The 24976-nt window shown below is 46.0% G+C and overlaps 2 protein-coding genes across 3 annotated transcripts in view; one reads left to right on the forward strand and one right to left on the reverse strand.

Annotated features, from left to right (window-relative positions):
- The window catches only part of INSYN2A (inhibitory synaptic factor 2A), a 38458-nt gene extending 20127 nt beyond the window's left edge, over positions 1 to 18331 (forward strand). Inside the window, exons 2-3 of the mRNA XM_060098410.1 lie at positions 1507 to 1578; positions 18151 to 18331. Coding sequence (XP_059954393.1) covers positions 1507 to 1578; positions 18151 to 18331 — 253 coding nt within the window. The remainder of the gene's footprint in view (positions 1 to 1506; positions 1579 to 18150) is intronic.
- Positions 1 to 24976, reverse strand: part of DOCK1 (dedicator of cytokinesis 1) — a 535058-nt gene that overhangs the window by 299741 nt on the left and 210341 nt on the right. The gene's annotated exons all lie outside the window — the stretch shown is intronic.

Consider the following 24976-nt stretch of genomic DNA (forward strand, 5'->3'; position numbering starts at 1 on the left):
GCGTCCAATATGGGGGACAGAGGTCAACACAAACGCAGCCACAGGGTGATTCCAATTCTGGCTCGAATATCATGGGCCGCAGGCACTGACTGGCGACACTTTAGGACAGAATATTGTCACTTGATTAACAAATGAAATGCACAGAACTCAAAGGTCAAGTCCGAGTTCACCAAAGCTCACTGCGACAACATGGCACGGAGAGGAAAATCCTTTTGTCAAGTGTTTATGCAACACCAAATATAATGAGGAAAACAAAAGTTAATTTCAATTCAAAATCCATGACGCGTGCCAGAGAAGTTTACATAGGGAAGGTGATAAAATATCGACCATCCATGTTGACAGAAAACCTTCTGAGCACTGTTATTATGTTGAGTCACTCTCCAAATGTAAATGTGCCCCCGAAGTATGTATAAGCCAATTCAGATGGAAGCTTTTTTTCTGCCACTAATTTAACAGATTCTGGTTATCATGTTTGTCCCTTAGCACAAAGTAATATTCAGAATAAAATATGCCTGCACGTTAAAAATATCAGAGAGGGAAGGCCAGCCAGAGTGGTAGGAGAAACATAATGAAAGCTCCCCAAAACTAGCTTCTTGGGGTGACTGGGCTGAGGAAGATTCAAGAAAATCCTCTCATCAAACCTTTAAGTCTATACAACCTTCCAGAATATACTCCAAAAAATACTCTAAGGTTATTTCTGTTAATGGGAAGAGAATCAGCACCCCTACCTCTCCTCCTAAAAATGTCTAGTCTCACAGGGCTGACAGAACTCACCAGAGAATGTAGCCAGGGACGGTGTCAGAAGGCATTGACAATGAATGCAGCACGATACTCTACCACACAGGTCAGCAAATTTTTTTCTCTAAAGAGCTAGAGAGTGAGTATCCTGGGATTTGCAGACCAAGAGTAGTGTAGCTACTAACGTAAAAATGTTCACTATTCTTTATTATCAAAACTTAAAACTATTTACGGACACTGAAAACTTAATTTCATTAGTTTTCACGTGTTCCAAATATTCTTATTCTTTCAATCTCTTTCAACCATTTATGAATGTAAAATTCAATCTTAGCTTGCTGGCTCAGAGTGGGATTCGCCTGAGGGCCCCAGTGTGCAGACCCCTCCTCTCGCAGGCCAAGGGGTGGTGGGGCAGAAACAAGTCAGAAGGTCTGGGGTTGGTTTCCCATCAAAGTTTCTTTTAAACACCATAAATATCAAGCTGCACTGAAACATCCCAAATTCCCTTTGCTTATAACAAAATCAGATTATTTACTTCATCCCGTAGTTTATGTTCGCATACGAGATTTAATTTACCTATCAGCTATAGAGGTTGCATTGGTTGTATACAATAAATGCAGAGACAGGAGCAAAATGGGAAACACACGGATCGATTTCTATTACCCTAACGAGCAATGGCATTGGGAAAGAATCTGATGGGAGCCGTGCGCTCCAGAAAAGCCAGCGGCCAGCAGCCACCACGTGTAATGCTCTCCTGTTCTTATCTTGTAGGCTTTCATATCGGACTGGGCAAGACACAGCTAATTGTGACACATGCAGGAACAGTGCATGTATTATCTATAGGTATGTCAATGTTCTCCTCTTCCCACTTTGTTATTATGAGTGACAAATGATGTTTACCCACGAATGCAAGAATCATCTGGGATCATGCTGGGGTGATTATATCAGACAAAAAGTAAAGAACCTTTCCTGACCATAATTCTAGGCTACTTCTAAATACTCAGCCTCACATACAGAATCATGGGACGAGGGAGAGCTTGAACCCACGTATCTGGCAAATGTATCTTAGCAGTGTTTCCAAAATCGGTGTAAGTTTGATGGCTTGCTCCCTCAGAATCGACAGCCATGGACACTGTACTGTGTGTTCCGTAACGGCTGTGAAATATAAGCCCTTCAGATGGTATAGATCAAAGGCTGCAAACCACACTGTATGTGCTAGGAATACCACAGAAAAACCCAATGTGCAGTTTATTTCCTGGGGAATCACCAGGGTTGTGGTACTTATGTCCCTTCGGGCATAAGCCCCTGTCTAGAGCCCTATGGCTGGTCTTCCTGTTTTTCAATTTGAAGTGCGTTTAGATTACTCACGTTGACAAGAATACAGCAGAAACTTTCAACAAGCAAAAAGCATGTAAGGCTTTTGGCAATAATTTAGGATTTTAAGACATGGTCATGACCTTCAGAGAGGTTACTGTCTTTTTTTTTTTCTTTTTGGAAATATAATTTTCATAAGCACAAGATGAGAGCAGTAAGAGATGTTATGATTTAGTTCATTTTTTAAAATTAAGCCTGAAGAACAATTTTACTTGATTTGCCAAATTATCAACAACAAAAAAAAGCTGCACAGTTTTATATCTAAAACTGTACAAAGGAACGCCGATCTCAAGCAAAAAACACCTTCTAAAGAGATCTTCAAAGTTCCCACCCTCCTATCAAGAAGGCAGAGACAGGGAGAGGGTATAAATGTCTTAACGATGGCAAAAAGCTTGAGTCCACACAGTCTTGAGTCCATCACATCTCCAATCCAGACGGAGCATCCCAGACTGGGCCCCAGGTTCTTTACAAGTAGAGTTGGGTCACCTGGTGACTGGTGTGGTTGCAGCAGAAGAAACCACAGGGCAGACACGAGCTCCGGTACCACCGTAGCAAAGTCCGTCCTGCAGAGGTTCTCAACCCAGGGAGATTTTGCCTCCCGGGGCACATTTGGCAAGAATGGAGGGAGATGCTCGCAGCCGTCACAACTGGAGAGGTGCTACTCCATCTACCAGGTAGAGGCCAGGGATGCTGCTGACATCCTATGATGCCTAGGACAGCCCTCCACGACAGAGTCAGCCCATACAAACTGCCAACTGTGCCAAGACTGAGAAAGCCTGCCTTGCAGGAAGCATGGCCTGGTTGCGATCTAGTAAAAGGCACACAAACTGCTAAGGCCTCCTGGCTACCCAGAGGGACCCGGGTCCCCTACAGCAGCCCTGGCCCAGCAGGCCAAGATGCCTGATTGCTCAATATTAACAAGGAGGTGAAAATCAAGCACCCAGGCAAGAAACGTCAAGCACTCCCAATACAAACTTATCAGAGATGTTTGGTCAGTGGGAATCTTTTTACTACACCCATATTATGGGAAACAATTTTGAATCAACAGTGAAGGGATGTAAGTGACATAAAATAAAACGCTTTCAAAGAAAAAAAACTGCTTTCACTAAACCAGTCAATTAGGAAAAGAAATGAAGAACTGAGACCTCCTGGCATAAATATCCTCACCCTTTAGCTTTTGCTACTCTGGGAGCTAAAACTCCTCCAGTCTCCAATGCTATAGAGTCGAAGGGAACCCAGATTTCCAAAGAGGTTGCGAAGAGTGAGCCTGATGATGTAAACCCACTTAACACTTTGTGGGTGACTGAAAGAAGAACTTATTAGCACACTCTCCAATGTAAAGTGAAGTAATTTACATAAATGTAGCTCTAAATCCAGAAGTAACTTACGTTTAAAAAAAAAAGTGATTGGGGCCTCCCTGGTGGCGCAGTGGTTGAGAGTCCGCCTGCCGATGCAGGGGATACGGGTTCGTGCCCCGGTCTGGGAGGATCCCATATGCCGCGGAGCAGCTGGGCCCGTGAGCCATGGCCGCTGGGCCTGCGCATCCGGAGCCTGTGCTCCGCAACGGGAGAGGCCACAACAGTGAGAGGCCCGCATACCGCAAAAAAAAAGAAAAAAAAAAAAAAGTGATTGAACTTAAATCACTTTTTAAAAAGTTAAAAGTGTTAAAGAGTGATTGAAGTTTAAAGAGTTAAAAGTGACTGAACAGTCTGTGAAGGACAGGAATTAGCCTTGAGTGTTACTGTTTAGACGTGGCTCACCCAGCGATCTGTGTGAATCCCAGTACACAGGCCACTGGCTCATTTATCATAAGAACTGGGAGTTCCAGCACCACAAGAATTTGACAAAATTTAGTAAGACTCACTCACCAGTAGAGGGACTGAGTCACTGGGACCACTCTGCTCATCTCCTGCAAACTGGGGAAACGATGCGTGTCTCTTCATAGAGACCTTGTCATCAAAGATGTGACGGCAGGGACCGTGCCTCTTCAGGAACTGTGTACAGTGGGGGCCTCTACAGCCATGCCACCCTACAGTAAGTAAGCCCCCTCTCTAAGTGAACAGGGCATCCCGGGAGAGGCGGCACTAGAGAAGAAGTGGAGTTTTAGATCGCTCTTTCGGGAAAGTGTTTTAAAATCCCCCCGTCAGAGTGGTAACAGCAACAAAAACTTCCCAACACCCCAACTGCGGCTGCAAAGAGAAGTTACTCGGAAGGCTTAATGGTAACATTTCAGCTGGGCTCCCACTGGCCCCCAAAAGCAGTCTTCCTGCTGTGAATTCAAACAGAGGTCTCTATATTACTACCAAGTTGAACCTATATATTCGTCACATTCTGTTTCCCGGTTTTCCTATCACTTTATATAGGATATAATTTAAAATTAGAACTGTTAAAATTTAACAGTTACTCTTGACGTTGGTTATTGACATTAGCACGAGTTTTCTGAGCACACAAATAAGAGGAAAGAAAGCTCGCTTCTGGTTCACTAATTGAAACACGAGTCAAAAGAGAAATCATAAACGTAAACATGTTATTTGACTCTGAATCGTATAACTGTCTTACAATGTACATGGTTTTAAGTTATGCCAGTCTTTTGAGGTGAGGCCCAGATGTCTTCTGTGCCCGTGGTCACGCCCACTGGACTTCCAAGGTATCTGCCACAAACCACACCCACTTTCCTGAGGTAGAACACCATCTTGTGACAGAACCTGATTTCAGGGTCCTTCTGGACGCCAATTTGCCCCTCCCTTTGCCACACTCAGTACTTTGTAGCGAGCTCCTCTGTCCAAAACATCTAACCCACAGAAATAATTCTCTCTTGCCTCCAGTGTATCTCACTGGTTTATGTAACACTCAAATAAATCACATCGTTTCAATGCTGAGTACAAACGGCATAAACAGATCCAAACCCAGCATCCCCTGGTGAGCACACAGCTGGAGAAGTGAGGACAGAGGGTCAGGGATCCACAACAGAGGAGCCCGTGTGCCAGGAGCACCCAGCCCCGCGTGGGCGGCAGTTCCATCATGGGGGGCACGATGGTGGTGGCTACTCCAGCACCTCGGTGAAGGGGGGCTTTTATTTATTATTATTATTTTTTTGTTTTGCGGTACGCGGGCCTCTCACTGTTGTGGCCTCTCCCATTGCGCAGGCTCAGCAGCCATGGCTCACGGGCCCAGGCGCTCCGCGGCATGTGGGGTCTTCCCAGACTGGGGCACGAACCCGTGTCCCCTGCACCGGCAGGCGGACTCTCAACCACTGCGCCACCAGGGAAGCCCAAGGGAGCTTTTATAATCCCATCAGAAAACCAAAGACTGGTACAAGAGAGTGGTGGCTGGCAGTTGTTGATACCTCCAGATAGGTAATTTCCCTTGGAGTTCCCTTTTGCCAGAAAAGAATGGGGAGTGTAGAGCAAGGGAGAATCCACCCAGATGATTTCTCAGTGTACAGTCAGCCCTGTGATTCAATCCTCAAATGTCAAATGCTTCATGAAGGATAGAGGTTTCTTTGAGAGAAAAGCATCCAGAACACAACAGGCCTTGGGCAGAAGAAATCACCTGTCCAGGTGACCCTGTAGCAGTGCAAATGGGCAGCCAGAACATAGCAGAGGTGAGCCAGAGGAAGTGTCCAAATTGCAAAGGCTTTTTTTTTTTTTTTTTTTTTTTGCGGTACATGGGCCTCTCATGGTTGTGGCCTCTCCCGTTACAGAGCACAGGCTCCGGACACGCAGGCTCAGCGGCCATGGCTCACGGGCCCAGCCGCTCCGCGGCATGTGGGATCTTCCTGGACCGGGGCAGGAACCCGTGTCCCCTGCATCGGCAGGCGGACTCTCAACCACTGCGCCACCAGGGAAGCCCAAAAGGCTTTATGATTTAAGTGCATCTCTTTTCACGGAGGACGTCGCAACAAATCCTCCATCAATTCCTGCAAACGCCTCTGTAGAGACGATCCCATCAGAAGGGGATGAGTTCACACTCGGAGTCCCTGCAGTTGGTTCTATGCCTGGCTCGGCACTCAGGCTCTCAGGTACCAGGGCCTGCACCCTAGACTTCAGGAATGTTCTAAGAGTCCCTGTACCACCATCTCGGCCACTCTTCTGGGTCTTTCCCAGAGGATGCCCGCAGCACCTCAGAACTGAATAGGTTGAAGGAGTTTCAAAATAGACATTTTAAAATGCCAAAGGCCTGTGGCTGTCCCAGAGCCTGGGCGAACATGAGGGGCCATCAGAGCTACCAGTTTCCACATGTTGTCATTTGTCATACCTGTTTGCTGGCAGGCAGAGAGCCCTGGAGGTCAATGAATTTGATCCCTCCCACCTTGCATTTAAACACTGCTTTTCACCCAAAACCCAAGGACCCTCTCGGAGCGGTGTAAGAATCCACCACGTTGCCAGTAACACTTGGCCTAGGGACATGCAAAGGGGGCCGTGTCCAAGACACGGCTCCCTGTCGTTGTAGCAACGCAAGCCCTTGAATAAATGTGTGCCTTTGCCATGGGTGGCAGTACATATTTCTCTGTAAAAAAATAAGTCTGTCATAGAAAAAAAAAATCAAAGGGACAAAAGATCTTGAAGCAATTTCATGGAAAAAGGGCCCCCAGGACCACAAACAAAAGGTTGTGAAAATCAGCCTGCCTGGGACTGATGTTCAGATAGGGGGTGCCTCAGAGGTTAGGGCTGAGCTGCCATCCTCTGTCTTTGGAGGGGTGTCCATTAGATCTCCAAGTCCTGCATGATTGAAGGAAGGGACCAGGTAGGTCCTCTCTAGCTCTGAAATCCCATGAGTCAGTGATCTACAATTATGAAAGGAATGGATCTGAGAACTTCAGAAGAAAGTCTACGTGGAGATAAAAGTTTGGGCATCCACAGGGCATTTCTCAACCAAATAACATCCATTCCCGTATTGGCAAATCGATTTACAAAGAGCCAAAACCATCCTTGGGCAATGGATTGCCCTGCTTCCTAGACACTGAAACCCAAGCATCAAAAGTGATATCTTCCATCCGTGGGAATTTGGAGGTGGTTGACATGACTACAGTTTTTGTTTCCTAACCTGGACCAATTGTGAAATTCTAATTTAAGACCATCTCAGCATGAAACAAGATAACAAGAGATACAAGTTTTAGTTTTCTGTAGTAAAACTTTTCTGGCTTATCATCCATAGTTCCTGTCAAAATAGGCTGTAATTATTTCAGAAAATGTTTGAAGGATAAAGTACTAATATAATATAAGCAGTTGAAATCCTTTGTATCCACCCTATCTCAGTAGGTCTCGTCAGACTAATCTGATGAGTCACGCTAACTGATGATTCATCCTTTGTTCAGATTTTGTTTCAAAAAGGAACAATGCAACATACCATTTCCCTGCTTTACTGAAGTGGTTAATTCATAAAATAATACCACAACAAAATGGCTTGAATTCAAATTTGTGCATTTTTATGAGGATAGCCTGTGCTAACCTCAGTTCAAAGGCTTTGGGGAATGAAAGCGAGCTTTGAAAGATAATGATAATGATGATTCAGACTAATTAAGTAGAATCTTTACCAGAATTTAAATCTTCCTGTAAAGTATTAGAATTCCTACCATTAGTTCCAAGTCCTAAAACACCTGTCCCCTTCAGGACACTGCCCGCAGCTGCATCCTTTCTGTATCATCAGGGCCACCCACAGCCAGCCTCAAGTGACACTAATAATTATGCAGTGAATCCGTGAGTGGACTTGGCCCCCAAGGGAAGGGAACACTGCCCGTCTGCCTATCACTTTGTTTTCAACACCCCAAAGGGAGGGAGTTTGCAGGATGCCCTGTTGTCTATGTTGTATTTTCATCTTTTGATATGATCCATGGATGGTCAAGGACAGACAAAATTTCAAACAACTGTTTTGATAAAGTACCCGAGTCCCTTCCATTTGGTGCTTCTATGCATTTCCTCAGCAAGCATTTTTCATGAAACTCCTAGGAGATGAGGGGCATGGTCCCACACACCGGGAGGTGGGAGGAATCGGTGATCTGGCTGAAGACAACCCCGTAGAACCCCTTCCGTAAGACCTTTTAACAACAGAGTGGTAACAACAGGGAACCTTCTGTACCGAAGGTGTGGGCCACAGACACAGTGAAGAAAGGCAGAGGACGGGGAGATGAAGGCAACCAGGGTGTTCCACCTGGGGACAGCTGACGCAGAGGAGAGAGGACCATCTTGGAGGGGTAGCATCTTGGGGAGGGTTTAGATGTGTTCTGTAGAACACCTCCCCAACCCCCCAGGCTAGAGGGTTGGAAACAACCGGAAGGATTAGGGGGAGAAACAGCCAGAGGATTTCCAAGGATGAAAGGGGATGCCTTGCTGCTGGCACATAAGCATGTAGCTTTACAGCAGCTGGGGAACTTTCCAGTGCATCGAAATCTTTAACTGTTTATCAAGGAAGCTCCCGAATTCTGCAAGGTCCTTTCCAAAATGGTTGGAGGGTTTCAGGAAAGATGAGAAAAACACCCTAATAGTATGAGATGGAACAAGGAATTCACAGAATTAATGGTTTGCATTTTCTCAAATCATCAATAGAAATTCACTGCATCACCAATATGAACACAAAATAGAAGGCCACAAAGATTCCAGACAAAAATGTGCATGGAAATGTCACTGATTCCAGAGTATCGCAAAAAAGGAGCTGCAATCAGGACAGCCACCAGAACTGGACGCCTCGAAACTAATGAAGTCTTATTGTTAAGAGAGGTAATTCCATTTGTATGCAGAACCCGGGCCAGGTCTAGCCTGTCCAGAGCCCACTTGGAGCGGAATCTTTGCTGCCTTTGTCATTTAGTGATTCTCTCTTAGTGGAAGTGGCCAGGCCAGGTCTAGCCTGTCCGGAGCCCACTTGGAGCGGAATCTTTGCTGCCTTTGTCATTTAGTGATTCTCTCTTAGTGGAAGTGGCCAGGCCAGGTCTAGCCTGTCCGGAGCCCACTTGGAGCGGAATCTTTGCTGCCTTTGTCATTTAGTGATTCTCTCTTCGTGGAAGTGGCCAGGCCAGGTCTAGCCTGTCCGGAGCCCACTTGGAGCGGAATCTTTGCTGCCTTTGTCATTTAGTGATTCTCTCTTCGTGGAAGTGGCCAGGCCAGGTCTAGCCTGTCCGGAGCCCACTTGGAGCGGAATCTTTGCTGCCTTTGTCATTTAGTGATTCTCTCTTAGTGGAAGTGGCCAGGCCAGGTCTAGCCTGTCCGGAGCCCACTTGGAGCGGAATCTTTGCTGCCTTTGTCATTTAGTGATTCTTAGTGGAAGTGGCCAGGCCAGGTCTAGCCTGTCCAGAGCCCACTTGGAGTGGAATCTTTGCTGCCTTTGTCACTTAGTGATTCTCTCTTAGTGGAAGTGGCCTTTGCAGGCCTGTTTCCGATCACCACCACTTGTGCATATTAAATCCTTTACCAACGTGAGCTGATGTGGAGGAAATTAGCTTTTGTCTAATACTTAGTGTTCTGTTCCTAGTATTTACAGTGACTGATGGGGCGGGAGGAAGATGCCAGAAAGGATTTCCTAGGATAATACGTTAGGCGATGTTGTTCTGATGTAAGGAAATATGTTTTAATAAAGTAAATTAAACGTTAGAAAAAAAAATGACTTAACAGACCTGAAAATTCTCCTTGAAAATTCCCCAAACCAATAATCCAAGTTTTCTCTATTCCATTAGAATTATAAAAATATATTCTTTCTTTTTCCCCAATATGTAAGGATCAGGTTTTAGTCATCTTTAGTGACCTTTTACTAACCTTTAGTATCAGAAAGTCTATGTGTAACTGATGACAGCTGTACAAGTGAAAACTGATCACTCACCTCAACATATTCTTTGTAAAGCAATTAGTTAAAAATTATTCAGCAGAGAAAGGTTAATTATACTGACAGCCCTCCTCTTAAGACCCTCAGAAGTCAAAATTAACGAGGTAGTCACCTATGTCCGAAACAGGGTGAAGGAGTTACATGGTCAGTGTCATGAGCCAGTCAGTGTCATTCACGTTCAGACAACCATGTAGATTTTGTAGCCACCTATGTCCAAAACAGGGTGAAGGAGTTACATGGTCTGTGTCATGAGCCAATCAGTGTCATTCACTTTTAGACAACCATGTAGATTTTGTAGCCACCTATGTCCAAAACAGTGTGAAGGAGTTACATGGTCTGTGTCATGAGCCAATCAGTGTCATTCACGTTTAGACAACCATGTAGATTTTTCTACGAGCTGGATACAGCATCCAGTCCTTACCTGGGTGCCCTCAGCATGTAAAATTCCCTGGGGACTCAATGACAAAAGAAACCACCTAGGGTTTGCTGCAGTCACTCAGCTGACTCTCCTGCCCCATCAGCTGCCTTGAAGGAACTGATCCCACAGACAACACATCCCTGGAGGTGTGGTAGGGAACCCGGGGGTTTAGACAGGTCACCAGTGACACCGTAAGACATGCACAAGAAGCTCATGGCTTTCTGGCCTATGCACTGAGGACTATCACTGCTCCATAGCCTCTCTCTCTCTGCTCATGTCACAATAGGGGAAGCTCCTGAGAGCGTCAGCAACTCAGCCTTCTGGGCTGGTGGCTCAGAGGGGCCGGGTTGCTCTGCACTTTAGCTCAAGCACTGTGACCCCAAGTCATTCCTCTCTGGGCAACAGGTTGTCCACCCTCAAGATGAGAACAGAAGACAAGGTCACAGCCAAGATCTCAGCCGACCGGACTCGGGTCACCTGGCTGGGTGTTCCAGCCCTGGCACCTGAAGGACCCACGACAAACAATTTTGGAGAGTCCTGTGTTTTCTCCTTTTAACTGCAGTTACAATGCACGTCCTGCTCAAAGATTAAAAAAAATGATTGTGGGCTCTTTGTTGAGGCCAGGGACAGCAGTGAACTGGCAGTCCACATTTAATAATTATCCATCCCTTCTAAATATAATGTCTGATCTTGATGGCTTGCTAGAAGTAGGACATCAGATATGCTTAATACACATGTGGCACTGTTAGTGATCTGGTCCCTTTCTTACTCGAGAAATGATTATGGTTGGAGGTTATAAACAGCGCTTGAGTCTTTCTGCCTCAACCTCTCTGTGGCGCAAAATTACAGGAGGCTCAAACGCAGTTCCCTGATCCCTGTGCATCTGGCCAGCCCTCAAATTTGGGCACTTAGATGAAGCCCAGGTGCCAGACCACTCTTTGTATTCCAGAGGAGTCACAGATAATAAAGATACCGAGGATGGAGCTTCAGTCAAGCATAAAAGGAAGGACTGTCCTCCCGCGTGGTCAGGCTACGTACCACGATGTATTCAGAAAGGTCACTGTCTATAACTTTGGATACTTTGGAATATACTTTATAGCTAGGATAACTGGCTAATGTTTTGCTTTTTTTTTTTTTTTTTTTTTTGCGGTACGCGGGCCTCTCACTGTTGTGGCCTCTCCCGTTGTGGAGCACAGGCTCCGGACGCGCAGGCCCAGCGGCCATGGCTCACGGGCCCAGCCGCTCCGCGGCATGTGGGATCCTCCCGGACCGGGGCACGAACCCATGTCCCCTGCATCGGCAGGCGGACACTCAACCACTGCGCCACCGGTTTTGCTTTTTATAACCATAACCATAATTTCCTTGCCATAGGCCATCACGAAAAGGGGACAGATCTTATAGTTCAGGTATTAGTATTATTGAATACCCATCTATTTTTGGTATTTTAAATCTTACAGTGACTCTGTAAACTTTGATTAGGCACCTACTGTGTGAAAGAGTGGCGGAAGAAGCATTCAGAGTTATGATGAATCATTTCTATGTTCAAATTATTAATACTGGAAACTACTGGAACAAGCTCCATATATATACACAACAGGTATATAACATGGACATATTTTGTGTACATATGTTCGTTTTGATGAATAAGTTATAACTAGACAACAGAGGCAGCATTCTGCTGAGACTGGACGTGAGGGGATTCGGGTTCATCAGTTTATTTCAGTTCAGTAAACAAAGAGGTCACGTGCTGAGTCTCTCACTGTATTAAAGGTATCACAGATGCCGCTGAATTCAACATGGTCTATCCCTCGATGCATTTCACAGAACTGAGAAAAAGTAGCGATGATCCAACATGAGCCAGAAGTGCTCTGATAAAAATGTGCAGAGACCCTAAGCAGCGTGGACCAGAGGAGTTTGGACAGGACGGAGGGGCGGGCACATGTGGTTAGTCTAGAAAATCCACAGAAGGAAGAGGCAACAAGTGCCCTCGGTTTAAAGGATGAGAGGAAGTTTTGTCAAGGAGTTTCAGGTTTTCCTAAGGTAACTCTGGTACTTGGAAAACGCGTTAGGGCAGGAGAGAGATGGAGAGACGAAGCACTGGACGGCTGTTTCAGTGGCCAAAGTGAAAACTGCCTAAGTTCTTTGGGGGCAGAGGAAGGCCCTGGAGATTGCTGAGGGCGGCTGCATGGTACCCAGCTGATGGAAGCAGGCGGGAAGGGTGAGTCCAGCTAGATGCCAAGGTGCCCAGCTTGGCAGCTAAGTTTGGGAAGACAGAGCAGCAGGCTGGGGAAACGATCTGATTCTGGACATGCCGGATGGATGGGGCCCCTCAGTAGCCACACGGAGATGCGTCCAGGGAAGTCTGATGGCTATTTTGGGTCCTGGTTCTCCCACTGCCTAAAGGCACAGCCGGGACCACATATGTAAACTGAGGCTGAGAAGTAAATAAAAAGAGATGTGCCTGGTTCACCAGGCTTGCAAGGGAGACAACCCAGCCTGTAACTTGGAGCCTGACTTTCAGCTTCTTCTGAACAACAGTGTCATCCAAGGCGCTGACGTGAAGCCAGCCGGACATAAAGCACTGCATTTTGAGGACACTGTGAGAGCCATCGCACGCCCCAGCGAGCTGGCTGCCCTGAGTTTGCCCGAGTTTCCGTGCAGGCGTGGTGGCTCCATGGAGCCCCCTGGCGGTGGGCGTGCATCTCCACTATCATTTCACAGCCCGGGAAGCTCAGGTCCCTGAAGGTGGGATGATGTATCCCCAGTGGCAGAGGGTGGGTCAGTCAGAGCCACAGCGAGCACCGGGGACTCTGCGATCTGATTCAAAGAAAATTAAAAACGGAGGCCTCCGCTCTGCAGTCCACTGAGCCCCGCCAACACTGTCAAGGTTGGAGAAATCAGAGATTTCGGGTTTTCTTCCAGTCCAGAAAACACACAAGTGCCTGGGAGCCGAACTCACCTGCTTTTAACTCTTCACTGCTACACCCAGGGGACTGGAGAAAGGAACGTTCTAAATCCATTTCCCCTTCAATTAGCTCAAGGAGCTGGCGACAGCTTGCTAAGGAAACTGTGGCAGGGCCCGGGTATTTATAGGAGCAGCAGACAAGCAGAGCATCCGCTGGAGATGCTGGGACCACGCTCCTCTGCAAAATCGCATGAAGTCGTGGGGAGAAGTGTTACTACAAAGCCCAGCAGAGACGCCGGGAAGCAAATAAAGCTGGTGCCAGCTGACAGAGCAGCCTGAGATTCAGAGCAGATTTTTATTCCTTTGGAAATGTAGAGTAATAGTTCTGTAAGCAAAGTCCCGACACATAAAACTTCTATTTTCAAGAGAAAAAGAGTAACCAAAAAATGCAGCCTGCAGCCCGTGGCTTTAATCCTTCATCACCGTGAGCCACAGAGATGTGGCCAGTGGCTCTCGGTCGCACGCCTGGCAGCACGGCTTCAGTTACCACGGAGCTCTCAACACAAGCATTTTGTTGGATGGACGCAGGCAGGGGAAGGAGAGAGATAAAACGTAAATAATGATAGCTCCCGGGGATTTATATCTTGTCAACAGCCCCAGCAGTCCTGGGGCCGTTCTGAATCACCCAGCAATCTGCAGTCTGCGTTGTACCTCAGGCACTAAAGGAGAGAACAGCCAGCATAGCGGAAGCTGGCCCGGCTCCAGTCCCTTCACACTCAGGCTCAGAGTCTCTAGAGTCAGGACATTTTCCAGGCTGCTTATCCTCGGATGTGCAAGTGTTCCACGCGATGCGTGTGTCCCCTCGACGGTGCGCTACAAACGCCAGATCTGGCCTGCAGGAGGCGGGCAGTACCAGCAGCAGCCTCCAGCCTCGTGTGCGGCCGGACTCTGAGGCCCTGGACCTTGCAGGAAGCTGTGCCAAACCCCAGCCGAGTCCTAAGAGGTGAGGACAAGGTCTAGAGGCCAGACTTCGAACACACACACTCCTGTCTGCCTGTGCAGTGAGGGCAAGTCTCTAAGCTGGAGCTGCTCTGGGAAGGCAGGTCCAAACTGCACAGGGCAGGTACGCTGCCCTCGACGGAACTTAGAAGCAGCATCATGCAGAAAACCACAGCAGGGGCGCCAGCCCACAGGAAAGGTGTAAAGGGAATCAAAAGACTCCCGGGTTCCAAGTGCACAACTGGCCACACCCTGCTGACCCCACCCATCTTAAGATTTTACCGCAGACTCTTCCAGAAAAGGGGAAGCCAGGAGTAGAAGCGGGGGAGGCAGGCTCCAAACAGATCCTGGTGTGTGTTTTACGACAAAAGTTTCAGCATCTTCTTCGATTAAGTTCTGAGAGAAGGGAGCCGGGCCACAGATTCCACCGGGAGTGGGTCCAACAGCGCTGCCTGGGGGAGAAGCCCTGTTTACCGGCAATGAGGAGGGGGCTCGATGTGGGAGGAAGAGCAAGGGGGCACAGCCAACATCACCGACCAAGACAGAGCGGCTCAGCGCAATGGGGACGAAAGCCGAGACGGGACTTGTCTTTTACAGCCCAGGCGTTAATTCTGTAAGTATTACGTAGGCAACTGCCGCGATTCAGGCCGTGCTGTAGGTGCTGGGAGCAGAGACGGGACAATACTCACCCCGTCACAGCAGCTACATTTGGGGGACGGAGGCAAAATGATACGGAGATAAATGCAATCATCTGTCATGAGTGCCAAGAAGGAAGAAAGGAGCGGAGTGGGGGAGCTTTCAGAAGGCGCTAGAGAGTAAGGAGGTCACGTGGGCCTGGGGACAGAGGGGCACGGAGTGGCCAGGACACGTCCTCCAGACAGGGGAGAAAGCGACAGCCCTGAAGACGGTGACGGTGCCCACATGCACCGTCTGCCGGGCAGCTGCAGCCAACCCCCACCAACACGCCCCCCGTGTCCCTCTGATCGGGGTGGAAGCCCAAATCGAGGGCCATCGCTTCTCCACGGGGCAGCACCCCCCATCCCCCGCTCCCAGGCCCTATCTGGACAGCTCGCTGTGTTAAACAGGGAGGGGCTCTGGACACAGAGTCCAAGTGCCCTCGACTGTCCACCACTGGCTTCTGTCCAAGTCCTCTGTGCGGACCAGGGCAGCAGGTGCTGCTTTATTCTGGCCATTTGGCTGCTAAGACTGAAGGGCCCTTTGCTCTGTGTCAGCTAGAGTCGGCCAGACGATTAACCTTCGGACACTGCCCTCTCCAGCCGGCTGTCTGCTTCCGATCGACCCCGGTGACTTGGTGTGCTCCTCCCTAAAGGAGAAAAGCCCCCCAGTGGAAAGCACTGGACAGAGCCACGCTATTCCTACCTGACAAGCAGGTGCACTGCAACTTGGGGTTACAGACCGGGAGGGAGGTGCAGGGCTCAAGGTCACCTCACTGCAGGCATCTCCCAGCGGGCGCTCACGGCCACTCACACTCCCTCCACGAAGAAGCCAGCTTCCGGCGGCAGCTTCTCAGTCGTGGGGGAATGCAGACAGGAATCAACTGACAGGTGAAGTCGAGTCATTTTTTTAACAAGAACTCACATTAGGTTACGCTGTGATTACAGTGGTGGTTCTGTGGTGTGATAAATTGGTTAATAACGGGGTTCCCAATGCAGGAGCTTAATGGGAATTCAATAATTACAGGTACCCAGGACTGTACTGTGAGCCCAGGAAATGCTAGCACCCACCCTCTGATCTAGTAACACAAAACCTATCTGGGCCTATTGAGATGGTTATGACCTGGAGAACATGCTTTCAATACTGACCAAGCACCTTGACAAAATTACTCTTTTGTACCTAAAATACCATATTGGATGCTATACTATCTTACAGACTCAATGGCAAGGTTCTTGTTTTCCTTGTTAAATGTCCAAGCTGAAGAATTCTTGAATAGGTATTTCTTAATCATTGTTAGCTCTTGTCCCCATTATACAATTAGAGACCAACAAATGATAAGGAGAAAATAATATCTGAATTGCATTTATAGTTTAGGAAACTCTTCTTTCAGGAGAGAGAGAGTGGGGAGGATCCTTACCATTTTTCAGTAAGATACCAGGACAGTAATTATTATACCCCTTCAAGTGAAGGAAACCGAACCTTAAAGAGGTTAAGGGATTTATCTGAGCTCCCACTCACCCCCCACCCCCCCGCTCCACAGCATAAGATGAAAAAGCCAGGATGCAAATCCCTGTTCTTCCTACTGAGGCAATAACTGAGGCTCGTGTTTCACAAAGGCAGCATGTCCTGAGATTTGCACTTTTCACAACTGTCCCCAAGAGGAACCATGACTACATTATCCCCTGTTCTAGATTAGCAAGTCATGAGTTCACGAGGCTTTATTCTATTTCCTATAAACTGCAGCATAACTCAAAGAGGCCCTTTGAAATGAGGGGGGGGGGAAATAATTTTTGTTTTGGGAACAGGGGGAGAACTAGCCATAAACTTCTCTGACAATATTTTTAATTTTTCCACTAATACAGTCTTTGATGATAAGAAAAATGGAACAGTGGATTTAAAGCATAAAACGGTCCATGAGACGGGTCTTGAACTTGTTTTTAAAACTCCAGATAATACAGCTTTGCTGTTTTTGTCTTTTCAAAATGTCAAAATGTAGCTGGGATTAATGGTTCTCTAAATCAATAGGATATCATGTTTGTAAATGGTTTACGGCTCCACTGGATATAAAATGTTGAGCTCATGTATTATCATCACTGCTGAGCCTTCAGTGAAATCTACTGACATTTCAACTGGCATCCAGAGCAGAAATGGAAGCACAGAGTGGGCATGTCCGGAGGTCTGGCGTGATGCAGCACCCAGGTTCAAATTCTAGGGGTACAGGCAAGGCAACCAAAAGGGAGGCGAGGCCCATTGCTCCTGGGCTGATCACAGAAGAGTGGCACTGGAGCAGGGGGGTCCTACCCAAAGTTAGGGGATCAACAATGGTCCCTTCCAAAGCCAGGCCTCCGGACATGTCCACTCTGTGCTTCTTCCATTTCTGCTCCAACTGCAGCATTCTCAGGAGAAATTTCGTAAGACACAAGATATACTTAAGAAAACCAGCTTTAACCCTGTCGTTCTAACACAAACCCTATCACTACTGGCAAATGTCCTTCCCCATGGCTACATGTTTGCACATTATGGCTTCAGCCATGTTATTACAGTTTTGTTATTTTCACCAAACACTATCTATCTTTTTGCCTGGAAAACTATCTCTGCGAACAACTGAGTGATATTCAATGGTGTTGACTTGATAAAACGCACTCTTTTCTCCAATGTTGGATATTTGGGCTCTTACCAGTTTTTTAGGCAGATGAGATTTTGCAAAGGAGACCAGAAGCCAAGGTCACTTCACTTTACAACTGTTTCAGGTGAGATAAATGGTTTTCTCTGACCTTGTGAAAAGTTGCACAGAGCTTCCAAATACCTGGTGTACATGCACTAAGATGACCCCTGAACACTCATATCTTCGGTTACCTCTCTGTCCCATGAAGCACAAGTGTGCAGTCTATGGACAAGCAAAAGGGTTACTCACGTGTCACATTTCTCATTTCAACAAACACAGTCTATGCTTTCACCCCAACTGTGTACATTAATAAAACTTCAAAAGTTGGCAATGAATGCAAATAAGTTATTTTTCAAAGAAAATGAAACTTTTTGAGATAGTTCACAGTGACGGAGCACTAAAACATATTATAGCCAATTGCTTAATACTGAACCGTCAAATGGCATTACAAACATCATCCGAATGATCATTACCCTGCTGGGATGGCGCCAAATTCTGCTGTCTCTAAGGGAGCTCTTTATATAGGAAAGACCAAGCACTAACTTCTTCCCTCTCTTTTCTTTCTAGTGTGGAGCTAGATTTTAAGCAGCAAGAAGACAAACTCCAGCCAGTTCTGAGGAAACTCCATCCTTTCGAGGAAACTCAGGTCGCACACTCGCCTTACTCTCAGGAGACTTACTCAACTCCCAAGCAAAAACCCAAAACTGAATCTAAAAAGCATGGACGATGGAAACTCTGGTTCCTTTAAAACTCATGGTGTTTGGAGTCTAAAGGCCGTCTTTAAAACCCACTGGAGTTCAAAGTAAATCCTTTTCCAAAACGAATAGGACGGAGTGAACTGTGGCTGACTCGGACGCCACCAGTTCTCACCCTGCTTACCAAAAAGGCCTTTGTAACAGATCAACTCACAGAAGCGAAGTAGTACATGTCACACCTTGCCAGTTGTTCTTTGCAGTTCATGGATGTGGGATGTAAAACCGGAAACGAAACTTAACATAGTCAAAGATGATAAGTAAAAATTCTATGCCCGCACCCCAGATCAGCAAGGATTACGTTATCGACCTGCAGAACGTCAGGCTGTCACTCTGTAACACAGCTAAAACTCAATTATTTTCAAGCCTTTATTTTTTTTTTTAATACTGAGAAGAAAAAGTAGCCCTTACATTTGCAAAGGACTTCATTTTTACGTTTGATTTTGCAAATAAGCGGGGGGCGAGTGCAATTTTCAGCACATCAAATTCCGGAGAAAGCACAATTTTTTTCAAGTGGTCGGAGACCATGAATAATCTCTAAAATGTGACTATATGTATATTTGCCTCATGTGCTGTAGCGCTAAGCCAAGTGACATCTCAGCGTCACACTGACACCTCAAATTCAGTGTTTGCTTCAACTCCAGACCGGCGACATGCTTACTGCTCATCCTCCGAATGCCCAGCAGCCAGGAGTCCCCCAAAGTCAGGACATGCCTTTAATCACTGCAAGTTGACAGGGTCAGAGCTATCGGACACTAAGCTTTCATAGATCTCATTTTTAATCTTTTGGTACCCAAAGGCCAAATGATAAATCCTGGCAAGAATTTGAAAACACACGTAGAGATACACAATGGATAATACAGTCACCAATAAATCACAGGCGTTCTCTGCCACCAGAAAGTGTTTCTGTGGATCAATCTCTGAGACACTGTTCATCACGAAAGCTCAGCCAGACGTTTTATACAATTCGTTATGCTTTGTAACAACTGTAGAAGATCTGACCATCTCAAAGAGAAACCGCGTGCTTAGTTTAGCTGCTACCAACAAACCAACAAACGTCACCTACATTTAACCTATTAGTGAGTTGTACTAAATGACATACCTAGGGGAAAGCTGTGAATCAAATGTTTTTAGGTCTTTTTTAAATAAACCGTGACACTTCGAGTTCTCTTTTGATTACACATTGCAATATAAATCTTAGTTCCTTTATTTTTTCACTCATTCCTTTGCACCTTTGCAAGTATCTTTTTATAGAAATCAAAAGCCCCTAGTCTATTAAGGACTCTTGTCTATCAAGTTTTGGCTTTTCACAGTAGGAAGTAGGGATCTTCTTTTGACTTTTTTTGGTTCAACTTTGAGTCGTTTGTGAATGTACAAGGAAACCGAGTCTTCTGGTCTCTGTCCAACCGTTTCTTATCTAATCTCGTGCTCACACGCACACCTCACTGACCAGATGCCAATACGGTGGTCGGCCTTAGTGAAAGGATCTACCTGCGTTTCTCAGACTGGAGCTATTTCTTGCCACGCATTTTCCTCCTGACTCAATAGCGAATCTATTTTCGTTCTAAGTGTTTTGATTCTAGAAAGACCTTAGTGGACTTGAAGAAAAAGTGACAGGAGTATCTCATGTAAGCATTCTTTGGGGGTTACTCAAGCTATATCACAGATGTGTGCTTTAATTAAAAGAAAAACACACATCTTTTGTGGACACGATACATGAGGATACAAATCCTTGAATATCAGTTAACAGAACTGAGGAATATTGTTGTGCAAGAGGAAGGCTACGGTGATCCTATACCATGAAGGAAGTGCAATTGTTTCATGTAGTGATAAAATTTAAAAAAATGTGTTTCATGTATTTTCTACTCTTTTTAACTAAAGTTATAAAAAATGTTTGCAACAAGCTATCTCTCCTTGTGTTTTCAAAATCCCGGCTAACTCAGTGAATTGAAATAAGGGTGTTTGCAGCTCTCTGATTAGTACCATAATTCCATCTAAACAAGAGGACATCTAGTAAACAAAGTAACATCACTGTTTGAAAGCAGTCTAGACAAAAAAAAAAAGTTAATATTTTCAGAATCAAAAAGGAAACTGAAGATAAACAAATTCCTATTTAAAAATGAAACTGTCTTCAGAATAGAAAAAGAAATATTTTCAAACTCATTTCATAGTTTAACTGCAATGTGTCCTAACAGATGATGACTCTTCTCTTAGAAAGATTTAAGTAAAATCTTTGATACAAAACCAAGGTAAAAAGTACCGTGTTCCCTCATATGTAGATGTACACATGGCATTACATATAGAGATTAAATTATTATACTTGTCACTAAGTTCTTTATTAATTTTTAAATAAAAAAAATCAAAGGTCATGTTTTGTGTGGTTATTAATCTTATTTCGTGGTTTCAATAATTTGGTAAAAAAGAAGTAATCTGAGGAGATAATAATAAAGGAAAGATGTTCGGGCTGAAGAGAGAACTCCATCGGGTCTTTGGGAGAGGGGAAGGGGCGTGGGCACTGCCTACTGGCCTGGTCTGGCTGGGGAGGGGGCAGGGCTGAAATCCAGCTCAGACTCAGTTGACCAGACCATGCACCCCCTGGCATGGGCTTCAGCTGCCAGGAGAACAGGATGGCTTTTAAGGGCAAAGGGCACCATACACAGCAGGATCTGGCTGAGGTCTAATTTTTAAAGAACCTCCAGGGGACAACTGAACTCATTGGTGTTTCCAGGGCAAATCCTGCCATGCCCCCCTCAAGACAGATTCTCTCTAGATCATCCATCAAGCAGGTCTGCAGCCCCAGGGGGTCGGCCACCTCCTTTCTTTCTTCTTCCCTCCCCGGGTGGGAGACCAGCGCCCCAGTGGGACTGAGCACCCTGCCTCTCCCACGGAGACCAGCCCAAACCAACCTCCTCTCCCAAGGGAGAGGGCCCCCTGGAAACTTAGGAGAGGAGAGGTCACCAACCCCTTTCCTGGGCTCTGCAATAGCAGAGTCCACTTGCAAGGTGCGGGAGCAAGGATGGGGCTGAGATGGAAGGCTCCCACTGCCTCACAAGTTCCTCTGGGGAAAGAAGTGGGTGAGTGCAGCTCAAGTATAGGATAGAGAGGAAGACCCAATGCCCGGAGCACTGGGGGAAAAAACTCCAAGTCACAGTCTACAGTTATCTGTGAGCCAAATACTGGTGTGGCCTCAGGGGTCCTCTCTTATCGATAACTAGATCCAACAAAGGGCATTCTGCCACATAGGTGCCCACCAGTCATTCTGAAAGTGTGCGACTAGCCTCCAAGGAGAGGTCCCAGGCCTCTGTATCTGGTCCTTCGATCTCAGACTCTCCCCCAAAGCAGAATTAAGTGGGGGAGAAAATCAAGGTGTGGGGAAACCTTGCTATCTTGGAAAGGGCATATGAAGTTGGCAGAAGTTTCCCGTATCCTATGAGGTTGCCAAGGTGTCCGCTGCCATGGAGACCTGAGGTGTGGCAGAAATGCCATCGTCATTCATGGACCCACACCAGGCCGACTCCACTCTCCAACAGCAACAACGAGCACGCCTTGCAAAGCCGTTCTCCTTGGGGTACCGTCATAGGCAGGGCAGATACACAATCCTCAATTCCAACTCAGAAGACACACCATTAAATTCAAGTGCTTGCTTTGTGCTTCTTACTGAAGAGAGCAAGGACAACATACAAGAAACGGGCCACGAACTCCTCCATTCCACCCTGTCTGTGAGGGCACAACACGTTTGCAAGGCCCACCACAGCTGGAATGAGTCTTTGGGGGCATTTTTATCAGCGAATAAAATGTGACGTGACTAGTAAGGAAGACAGAGTCACTGGTGCAGTGTCACCTAAAGATAATAGCAGCTGACTCGACATTGATATGTCTCCTTTTATCTAGAAAAGCTCTACCACATTTGGCATGGGATAAGCGTGCAACCAACTTATTTACCGGAAGAGAAGAACTATATGATTCAGAAATAATGTTCTGTTCTGTGAACTAGGGATAACTCATCGTGCTATAATGCGCAGCATACGTTTTGGCAGATGAGAAGGTCATATGCAAGCAGCGTAATGCCTTTTAAGGAGCTCAATAATTAATTTAAGATACGGTTTGGGATGAATATGCAAGAATTGCACCGCATATTTTACCCAGGTAATGATATGGCTTTCATTTCCTCTGCAGTAAATCCACAGTCAGTGACCAACCTTGAAAAAAGGCCACAGAAACATGTGAAAGGCAGGAAAAATTGCTATACTGATACCATATGGAAATGAATTTATAAAGTCATCACAACTCACACGTGTACCTGTGATAGGATGATTTTCTGGAAGTCAGATGTTTCCTAAGTAGGTTTATTAACAAACATACAAGTTAGAGACACTTTTTGCAATACTCATAGAGAAAAACCAGACACTGTCCAGTTGAAACTTTTATAATGCATTGCTTTCTCTTGCAAGGCAAGATTAAGGATAGCATTTTGTTAAAAGCACATTCATACATAACGTCCATTAGAATAAACATCGCGAAACAAATGTCCGTGCGTGGGGAAATAACATCTTTGTGTAAATATCTGGTGATGAGTCTTGGTGAAAGGGGGTCTTTTACAGCATCTTTTAAATGAAGAAGTATGTCAGGTCATTATAAACCATGCAGGCTCAAAGAAATCAACGGACTTTCACGGGCAGCATCTCTTCCCCACCAGTGGTGCCCGTCACGATGAAACACACCGCACCCATCTACGTCCCCTACAGCTGGTGTTCGCAGTAGAAACAAAAGAATTTCCATCACTTGAGTCTAGGGAATCAAGAGGTCTGGTGGTCACAAGAACAAGCGGAGAATGCAGGAAGAATGTTTCCCTTTCCTAAGCCTACTTCTGTGGATTTTCCAAGGGAACCTTTCTTTTGAAGAAGGCCACATTTTCCTTTTCGTGAATTAGTAAGCTTCAGTCTTCTGGTGTGTATCCAGGCCATAGAAAAACCTTTAGAAGTCCTTCTCACTCAGTTACATTTTTAAAGGACCCACTAACAGAATGTAAATCTAATTATTTGAAAGAGGCGGCAGAGGCTAATATCACAAGAGAAGGAAGGGTCACGTGTACTACTCATCCTGTCTGCTCTCAACCCAGCTTTGTTTACAGCACCTACTCCAGCAAAGACACAGGCATGTGTGGGCTGGGGGGGTGGGGGAGTCAAGGAGGGGGTAACCGTGTCACCTGCCCACCAGACAAGAGCACCTAAGCCACCATGGCCCCCTGCTCAGAACCATACACAACGACCAAGAAGGTGCCCGATGCTGATGGCCTAGAAATCTTTTCAAAGAGGAAGAGAAAAATAAAATCTGAAATCAGACAATGTAAAGCTCAGCACCTCACTCAATTATTCTATAGCATTAGACGATCCTGGAATAAAGATAAAATGGCATCTTAATTCTGTGGCAAGGTTACTGCAAGGCTTCTGTGTTAGGGTCTGCTGTAGGCATCCACACAATCTACAATCTGACACTTGCCAAACGGAGTTTTATTTGTTAAAAAACACTGTAATACTTAGGATCATGGCATATTTTTATCCTCTGCCTGAGATGCATTCCAACAGCCCATTTCAAATATAAAGTTGAAAGGTATAAAATGAACTAAAACAAATGATATATAACCAACTGCATGGTGTTTATAAGGTACCATAGATACAGTTAAAAGAAGACGCTTATACAGTACATCACAGCTTAGCCAATGGCGTGTGAAGCTCCCCACTTCTCAATTCCATATATAAACAGACGGGGAAACTGTCAGGCCACAACTGATGACCAACGAATAACTTGTTTTGATGGAAAGAGAGGTCACGCTTCTATTACTGTTGTCAATATCATGAAATAAATCATTAAGTGAAGCACAGCTATTCAAAACCTTTTTAATCACTTAAATTGTTAAAGTCCATTTTCAGCGATTATTTAGAATGTGTGAGCTGACTCATAGTTATACCATTTCCATTCCACTGATGCAAAAAAGAGGAGCAAACACATAAGGTCTGGAATCTCTGTGGTATAACGGCATGTTATAGCTAAGCCCGAACAGGCCGAGAAACCATTTTCTGCTCTTTTTCCACCCTAAAAGGGCCACTGATTAAGTTTTTTGGCCACCTTGTCAGGAATATTTTTTCCCCAGATCTTCCTCTCATCTAAATTCACGGAGCTACAACAGTGACGTTAAGAAGCTAATGCATAAATCTGCACGGGAGCCCGTGTGGAGAGCAAGGCTGAGCTCACCAAGCAGGGCAGCATTGCAGTCTCACTGCTCTGGGGACGCCACAAAGGGGACCCGTGGTTCCTTGACGACTGAAAGAGTCTCTGGACACGTCCAATCTGAAATGGAGAATGTCCTTCCTGAAAACATCTTAAAGCTGTCATCACTCATAAATAATTATAGTTACATTCAGTTGTTCTTTTGTTGTTGTTTTTGAGATTCCTTCCCTGACGGCCTAGTTCGTTTTAGGAAGGAATTTCTGGCCTCCTTGTACACACATGAGAGATGCTGGCATTGGGAGGGGTTAGCTTAGGACTTCAGTCCTGTTCCTGCTTCTAGAGACTTCTGCTGGAGAAGGACAGGGCGGTGGGGGGATGCGCCTGGATGTGGGCAGCTTGCTCTAGTGCCCCGT

The sequence above is a fragment of the Mesoplodon densirostris genome, chromosome 1 (assembly GCF_025265405.1).
Source record: "Mesoplodon densirostris isolate mMesDen1 chromosome 1, mMesDen1 primary haplotype, whole genome shotgun sequence".
Classification (NCBI taxonomy): domain Eukaryota; kingdom Metazoa; phylum Chordata; class Mammalia; order Artiodactyla; family Ziphiidae; genus Mesoplodon; species Mesoplodon densirostris.